This window comes from Mastigoproctus giganteus, chromosome 2, assembly GCF_048544385.1.
Source record: "Mastigoproctus giganteus isolate SK-2022 chromosome 2, ASM4854438v1, whole genome shotgun sequence".
Classification (NCBI taxonomy): domain Eukaryota; kingdom Metazoa; phylum Arthropoda; class Arachnida; order Uropygi; family Thelyphonidae; genus Mastigoproctus; species Mastigoproctus giganteus.
Window position 1 is genome coordinate 203,388,954 of NC_143576.1, and position 9,379 is coordinate 203,398,332.

Consider the following 9,379-nt stretch of genomic DNA (forward strand, 5'->3'; position numbering starts at 1 on the left):
GTGAATAAAGTTTTGAAAGTGCTGTTGCGATCGCAGTGTAAAATCAGTGCCAGACGAGCTGGAGATGTTCAACGGTATTTCCATGCGCGCTCAAGATTGTAGGCAAAGACGTCAACAGAGCAATACAGCAGTTTGTTGGATTGCAGAATGTTTGAAACTCAGTGAGCGAATGCTTTATCACAGATGATGTGCTTGGTTGTGCCTTGGCATTCACGAGGCAAGTGAAAAATAATTGATATACATGTAGTTTAGTTTTAAAAGCATTATCCATAATTGTTATTATAGATAACAATTAACCATTTTTAACCTTTTCGTAGTCACCTCCCTTCAATTTTTTTCCTACCACCTCACTCCCTTATTCTGTCTTCAAAATTGAACCATCTAAGTAGAGAGGGTCTTCATAGCGGAGGTGAGTAGGTTCTTAATCTCCCTTGTTAAGGACTATAGGCAGGGACGGATTTAGGCATAAGTGAAATGAGCATCCAGCGAGGCGCCCATTGCTTGGTATCTCGCTATCTGAGGATGAGCCTCTCACCGTTTCCTTTTTATTGAACCACAGTAAACAGCCGAACAGTAAGAGCAATGCGTATACTGGCGTACCCGAGTGAAGTTATACACTTCAAATTGAGTAAAATAAAAATATGCAATTAGATCTACAATACATAAATGGGTGCAAAACTATACTGAGTGGTTCACGTGAACCACTCAGTTTTGAATGGTCACAATATTATTTTATTACTTTTTCTTCCTATTGCTAGCACACTTACAAAGGTCTATTTTCAGTGAATGAATTATCGACATGTATTTGTTGGAAACATTTCTCATGGTTTGCGGGGATGAGGTCGGGTGGTAAATGACAGTTAATGGAGTTTATTTACAAAATAATAATTTTAAAAAATACTAAAATTATTCACAATATATTACAAAAAAAATGTTAAAAATATTAGTTGAAAATATTAAAGTTGTCGTTTATAAACGACAACGTTATTTTATTTTATTTTTTTATTGCTATAATCAATCCCATATTTTCAGGATAAATTCATTTCAATCTTTGTTTTCTTTCCAAGTTATTCCCCAAGTGTTTGTTTAAACTGTTTATTTTAACAAAAGTTTCAGTCTGAATATTCTTACAAAAATTTCGATTAAGCTAGATCTGATTGATATTCTTTAGGTAGGATACTTTGCTTTTTAGTGTATTTGGAGATATTCATTTTGTGCTGGTGGTTTCGTTAGGAATTTTTCTTTCTTTTCCATTTTAGACTTGTCGAAACGCCATCAAAACTGAACTGATTATCTAGTTAAAAGTAGTCCATAAAATTCTTACACAAAAATTTTACGGACTACCCAGTCTCTCTGAAACGTAGTCTTGTGTTTTATTCATATCAGTCATAAGAACTAACATAAACAGGAGATTAAGGGAAGAAAGTTGCATCTTACAGAGGCTAAAAAGAAATTCTTATCGCAGTCTGGCATATATAATTTTTATTTAATACTAAATGTAATTTAAGTTGTTATGAAAATGTATTTTGTACATGTTATTTTGTTTTCTTACAACTTCAGATGTTTGACTTCCGGGTTGCATTAAATGAAGAAAGCAGAAAAAGCGGAGGTGTGGACGTGTAAAAAAAAAAAAAAAAAAAAAAAAAAACACCTTTCACTCAAGCAAGGCAGAATTAAATTATTGACCGACAATCACTTTATGTCCCCCTAACTGCCCAACCTCTTTTCTCCATAAATATAGCATATCTTTATTAATAAGAGTGTAATTCAATTTGCACGAACTATGCGGAAAAGAAGTAGTTACATCTCTCTACAAATAAACATTTAAATCACTTTTCTCCCATTAATCTATCTGTTAAACGCCTGGACTACGTCAGCATCGTTAGCTTTAAGACCACACAACAGGAAGCTATGGATCATAGCCAGGTATTTGTTTCCGGCCAGAGCTAACTCCTTAATAGGAGATGGGGAGGAAGAAAAAGAAGAGAGAGAGGAAAGAAGCAAGTTTTTGAACTGCCTTCAGGGTTTTTAAACATCTTTCATTCATTCGTTCTTAGAAAAATTAATGTGGCTAATTCATTTAAGACACTGTCTCCATATAACCGCCATAGCTTATAAAGAACCTAACGATTATCACATTATAATAATAAAGGAGCGTGGCCACTTCAGATTCAAATATCGCGACAACAGCTATTTGCAGTTTTGAAATTTCGTATGGGAAGAGTAATGCGTGTACTTCATGTACCAGTGACTACAGCAAATTATGCTATTATGATTGTGAGGAGAGATCTGACAGTCTTGATTGTATGGAAAGTGCTATGTTCCATCCCTAATTTGTTCCTCTACAGATTTCAATATGTGAAATACAATTCTTAGTTGTTATTGTAGGGTTTTAGCATCCGAATATTACGCCATATCTGTAAACTGCGCGTATTTTATGGTCGATTTGCTGTTTGCTGGAACATAAACTTCGCCTGAGACCGAATAACTCAGCCACGTTGTGAAAAAGACCCAATAAAAATTCCTCGCGTCATTGACGGGATTCGAACTTAGGCCTTTTCCAACCAGAAAGTTGATTATACCAACTGTGCTTTCCACGAGGGGAAAGCTATTCTTGGTACGATTGGGAAACGATATCCAATGGTCAAATCATGTGCTGTGGATAGACGAAGCCCACTTCGTTCTAAATGGTAAGTGCATCATTTGTTAGGAAACAACTACTCCATGAAGTCTATTACTGTGTGGTTTCATAAAGGACTTTGAACCATTTTTCGTTGACCTTGCTATGGTTCGCGTTTCTGTTATCTAATTTTACTAGATATTTACATATTGAGAAAATTATCGTACGTAAAGTAAATGAAAAGAATTATTTTACAGATTAAGAAATCCATAAAAAAAAGGGAGGCCAGTGAGGGATATAAGCGCCACGATTATAATGCACAAAGTCAATAAAAAGCAACCCAAACCAGTGAAATTTCATAGAGGAATTAATGTTTTCAATTTTAATCTTCATAACAACCGACTGTGCTTCCAACTAAAGCGGTCACACACACGATTTTAAAGCAGGTGTGACAAAAGTTGATTGAGTTTGTTTGACCTTGAACAAGTTTGTCACCCTGCTTGAGCGTGTATCGCTTAAGTCGTATTCTAATAATAAAACTCCATAGTAATCAAACCAGAGCCCACATACTGAAAACGCAGGTACCCATCCCACTAGGCCACCACATATAAAATTACGTGGGGGGATTCCATACTCTAAATATAATACTATCTGCCATTTCGTTATTTTCGATTTTTTTTTTTTATTACGATTATTCATTTATTTTGAAGATTTGGTATTTTTCTGGACATATGAAACAAGCTTTTCTATACTCATGTATTATGTAATACAAAGCTTATCATTCGAAATTTTTGCTAAGATTAATATGGATATGATATAAAAATCACAAAATATTGAATTCTTTTGTTAAGCACCACCTACTTAGCATACCTGAAAATATTCATGGATGCACAGCGCAAACATTATACAAACAACAACAACTAGCGCGAAAGAAGTAAAGATTACCTCATCTCACAGTTTCATTTTTAAATTCATTACGGGTGAACGTTTTGGAGGTTAAATTCAAAAACTAAATTCCTTAACCGTAGTGTTTTATCCTTGCAAACTAATCATATATGAATATAAAATAAATGTTCTAATTCTAAGATTTTTTTTTTTTTTTTAAAAACAGTAGTACACGTAATACCCTTCACTTAATTAATGGCTTTCCGTAAAGAACCGATATTCAATGGTCCAGTAACACCACTGCAGTTGTCTAGTACAGGTTTAAGCAAGCAGTAGTTGTTCAGTACTAACGCGCAGGTGCAGTTAGAAAATTATAACCAACATCGTATATACAACGCTTGACTACGTTGTGCTCACAAAACGTAATCGTGTGTCAAATGTTCTCCAAAATATAATTCCTTCTGAAGTGGATAACGATAAACTAATAATATTAAAAATTATCTGATGTTCGATTAACCGTTAATAATAATTTTGATGGGTTTATCAATGGAATTTGAAGAGATGTTTGACTAATTTTATTACTATAATTTCAGCTGGGCAGTGTGGAGGAAGCGGGAAGAGTAAAAGATGCTCCAAGCTATTACGCCACCCACCGTTAGCCATCGTTACGTATTTCTTGAAATTTTGATTGCTTAACCTTTGTCCAAAAATCGAAGCCCTCCTCCCAGGACTTGGTCAGCACTTGAAAAATGAGTCAATGCTCTGCCACTGCATGCTAACTAAAAGGTCTATTACCCACTAACCACAATGAAAAAAAAAAAAAACATTGGGGGGGGGGAGGGGAATACTAGTAATGAAATTACATTAGAACATACTGCAATGAATCCTAGCAATATCGGCGGGGGAAAAAAAAAAAAAAAAAAACTTTACTGCATAGTTCCATTTACCTACCTACGAAATTTCAGACAGCTATAACCTGCCATTCTAGAGATATTCGACGTTGAAGTAATAAAGTTTCATTATAATTGCCCCATACATTTCTTATATTTCTCAACTGTCATGCTCCAGAATAAAAGAAATATGCAAATTAACGTCTAACTGTAGCGGGATCACCATGCAATCAAAAAAAAAAAAAAAAAAAAAAGTAACCTATCAGACTGTGGTAAAACATGAAAGAGGTTCCCTGCGATTAAAACAATAAGAGGATTGTGGGAGAGTCTATCAAGGTCAGCATGTGAGAGTATCACAAGTAGCAATCATGGAACTGGAATGAAAATAAAATACAGTGTATTTATTTCGTAGACCACAAGCTGTTTTTGTTGTTACCAGAGGAGAGATGTGGAACTGAATGTATTTAAAGATAATTATAGGTTGAAAAACCCAAGCTAACCTTAGAAAAACACGATGTAACTACGGCTGAATGTTGAAAACATCTTTTAGTCGCTATTTAGCAAATTAGCTATTTATAGCTATTCAAATAGAACTGGATATTTAAAAACAGTGAATCACTGGTTTTATAAAGAGAAACGTGGGGACAGTAAATGTCAGTTATTTTGATCCTTTTTGGAATAATGAAATCAGCAGCAGACAGTATATATTGCTGCATTTTTCATACTACTACATACACTGAAAGGACAGAATTCATGGGCTACTTGGTTCCTAGGCAACACGACGCTAGTGGACGAACCCACCGCTTGGCAGGTATATAGGTACACTGCATTCACGCAGACGGTAATTCGATGTCAGTATGGATAAACGTCGTGAGTTAACCGACTTTGAAAGAGGGATGATAGTGGGTGCCCGACGCATGGGTCACTCTATCGCGGAGGTGGTACAGAAATTGCTTTTTGTTTTTGTTTGTTTGTTATTTGGTTTTTAGGAGCATTAGCAACTAAGGTCATATTGCTCCAGGGATATGCGGTGGTCATTCCCTGACCTTTCCGCATCCTCCATATTTGGTGGCCACGGGCTACAGAAATTGCACTAACCCCGTTCGACAGTATCAACAGTGTATCGGGAATACGCCGTTTCCGGAATAACATCTCATCGTGGACGGCGCTGTGGGGGGAGGAGAGAAAGGTGGTGGATGAACGTGGCCGTCGACGTCTGTCTCGCATTGTTTCAGCCAACCAAAGAGCGACATCACCGCTGACTTTAACGAGGGAGGTGCCAGAAACGTCTCCACCAAGATCATCAGGCGATCATTAGTCGCAATAGGTTATGGAAGCCACCGACCCACCAGAGTCCCATCGTTAACACTACGCCACAGGACTCTACGCCTCCACTGGGCGAAAGAACATCGGCACTGGACCTTGGATGATTGGAGACAGGTCTCCTGGTCCGATGAGTCCCGTTTTAAGTTATTTCGAGGGGACGGGAGGGTGCGTATCTGGCGGAAATCGCACGAAGCTATGCACCCGTCATGTCAACAAGGAACTGTTCAGGCAGGTGAATGGCACACGTTGGGACTTTGGTACGTCTATACGCTTCTCTGAACGATCCAGGTTACGTGTCCATCCTTGCAAACCATCTGCATCCCTTCACGGTCATCGTGCACCCACAGGACAATGCGCCTCCCCACAGAGCAGTGGTGACTAGAACATGGTTCGAAGAGCATTCCACAGATTTTACCATCATGGAATGGCCTCCCCGTTCACCGGACATGAACTATCTTTGGGATGCTGTGGAAAGGTCCGTTAGCGCTTTGGATCCTCCACCCAAGAATACGACTGAATTGTGGACAGCTATGCAGCAAGAATAGATTGAAATACCTGTGGAACGCTTTAATGAACTAGTGGTCTCAATGCCACGTAATTGCCCTTATCCGGGCAAGAGGTGGGCCTACCCGTAACTAGGTAGGTATTCCATGATTTCTGTCCACTCAGTGTACAACTGACTTACTTTCGAAAAAACACACACGCACATTCATGCTAATTTCGTTCGTGCTACAACTGCCTGGTTAAGAATAAAAAAAAAAAAATCCATACTAATTTTCGTAAATTAAATGTAAAAGTACATGACTACGATATTAAAATTTGAACACACTACACTCCCAAAATATTCGAACACTCCTCCGATACTAGCGGTCATAAGTAAAGTAAGGGCAGCAATAAAAGTATTATTGATTTTACCACATTAAAACATTAAGACATTAAAAGTTTTACCACAGATAGTAGCACTGCAGAGCGGAGCTTATAGTTTCAATAAGCTCTGATGCTATCGTGGACAGAGCTGCGTTTAAATCAAATGAGATCCCCTAAGAAGCTGTGAAATTTGGGGTCCGCTACTGCTGCAAAGAAGCGTGCCTATGCTTAAACGCCCCGCTGATAGTGGAAAAGAAGACCGAAGGGTAAACAACTAAAACAATCCGGTAGGTGAAAAACACCTAGAGAAATTAGCAGTCGGGGTTAAAGACAGTGGGGGAGGGGGGGCAGGAGGGTAAGCTTCCCCGGGTTCGAACACATTGTAGGAAGACCACAATCTGTGAGATTCTATTAGGGAGGAATTGCAGAGGAAAGGCGGACCGGGTGAAGTTTGCCTGAGGGCCGGTAGTGGCTCTCGACGCTCTTGTTGAATAAATAAAAAGTCCAGAAGGGAAAGGAAACGCCAAATTAAGGTTCGCTTCGTGCATCGAAATCATTGCCCCATTTATCGCAGCCTTCCTGCTGAACGAGAAGGGTTATGTTATCCTGACAGTCGTGTCTGAAAACTGTGAGGTCGCGAATTCATCCATCAGAGCAGCCAAAAGTGCCCCCACTATCTGTGGGGAGTTGCATGAGGCTCCACGGCGGAACTGAAGCACATAAGTTCAACATGTTACTTGGAGTAGTGCGTTGCCCATTGCTCTTGAACTGTAGAACGACGCTTCGCTCTACACACACTCAAGTCAGGCGGACGAAAGTAAACTTGGAGAATGGCCAAAGAACGCTACTTACTGGAGTGCATCTTCTCGACAGTAAAGGGGGTAGGGAGGGTGATATCATCGTGTGGTTCTGCTTCTCATAGTTCAGACCACTGCCGTTAGTCATGGTGACTAGAAACCTCACGCTCATGATCTTATGTTGACATTCCGAACAATTCTGCACAGTACTATCTATGCTAAGGCAACTGTAAGGTAATATCTTTGCTCATTAACACTCCTCTACTCCACTTGGCTGGTGCCTCAGCTTTGAACAAAAATATAAAATGATTTTCGCATGCACATACGTCAATAGCTTATGTAACAAATTCGGCATCCGCATGATATAGATGCACTGGATGTCGCGTGGCAAATGGCAGTACAGTATAAACATCACTACCAAGATATCAGAAAACCAATAATTCAGTGTCTTTGTATTAGACACTGGGACCGAAGCTCCGGTTGTTCGAATAAATGATTTATTAATTTACATACTATACATATGCCACGTGGTCGAACCCACGTGATTCGAGTATTATGTCCGTATAAGTGCACGTTTATCAATTCCAAAATATAAACAAAAAATTTAAAAACATCCCTTCTTTAGGAAAAGCAATCCTCTAAAACAATTTCCACACAGCCCTCAAAATTCTTAAGACTTCACTATTATAAACAAAACACGAATATTATAAAAAGTTTAAAATATACAAGTCACACCCATGTGAAATGGCGCACATGACCATAATGGATGTACTACGGAACTACTCAAACAACCATATAATTTATAAAGCACGAGTCTATCGTGTCTGCAAATTACTCTACTTCGGGCATAGATTAATTTACAGACATGTATATTTTAAGAGTAATTTTAAAGATATACTTTGGATTAAAAAACAAAATTAAATCTTCGGCTTAGTATGGCTAACTATTAGCTCCCATTATTTTAGACCAATCTCGAAACGTATCCATTTATTAGAACGATATTTGCAGAAGAATATCATATCATTCAGAAAATTTGCACTTACGAAATCTGACAAAAGTTTTGGGAACAATTTATCGTAAATATTTTATTGGATAGAAAAATAGTGAAGAATTTTATTTAAAAAAATTGGTAGTAATATACCTGTAATACTAAGTAATCCAACGTTAAAAGTCTGCTTGTTACTGCTGTGCAGTAACAAGCAAAATATGACAATTTTTTTATTTCATGAATATGCATGCATTCAAAATGCGAGGACCTTGTTTTCATTTAGCAGAAGTTTCAGAATTTCTTGTAGCATATTTCAAAAAGAAAAAAAAAGTAAGTGAATAAATAAAATAATAAATACAATTACTATAATCACCCAATTATATGTTTGCAAAGTGCCAGACTTTAGAATAAGAAACATAAAATGTTTTCAATTCTGAAATTACGCAAGCTCAGCTTACCATATACGTAAGAGAGCATTGACCAGCTGCTGATCTAAACTTACCGTGTTTGCTGTGTACTTTTCCCATCGCATAGAAGTTGCACAAAACACATTACAAAAATTGTCGCTTAAGTCCAAAAAATCCAAATGATCACATATACATTTCTCATCGCCTCTCTGAGACACCAACACATACTAATAATAGTACTATTTCCGACTTTCCTCCGAGCTGCTTTCCTTTCCCTGAGTGCCATTTTGGAGGCGTAGTTGAATGTTGGCGTTCTAGCCAATCAGCATACAGGTGGAATATACCATTTTGTTATGCAGGTAGAAATGACAAATTTTTCAAAAATAGCTTTTTCGGAAAACAAGAAAAAGAACAATATATAGCAAATATTAAAATTTATTCATAAAACAGGATTAGTAATATATTGATTTTTTTATTTGTGTTGTTATATAAGTATTAGTTATCTAATGTTGACTTCTCTAGCACTATTAAGTTGGTGAGCAGAGTACAGTGACCTACTCGTAACTATAGTCCTCTCGCGGAAAAAGACCTAAATATAG

General features: G+C 37.6%; 1 protein-coding gene across 1 annotated transcript in view; it reads right to left on the reverse strand.

The window, feature by feature from the left end:
* LOC150089925 (uncharacterized) overlaps positions 1–9,016 on the reverse strand; it is a 123,504-nt gene extending 114,488 nt beyond the window's left edge. The window contains exon 1 of the mRNA XM_090368902.1: positions 8,876–9,016. Within this exon, the coding sequence (XP_090225028.1) occupies positions 8,876–8,900 (25 nt within the window). The 5' untranslated portion in view covers positions 8,901–9,016. The remainder of the gene's footprint in view (positions 1–8,875) is intronic.
* Between the last annotated feature and the right edge of the window lie 363 nt (positions 9,017–9,379).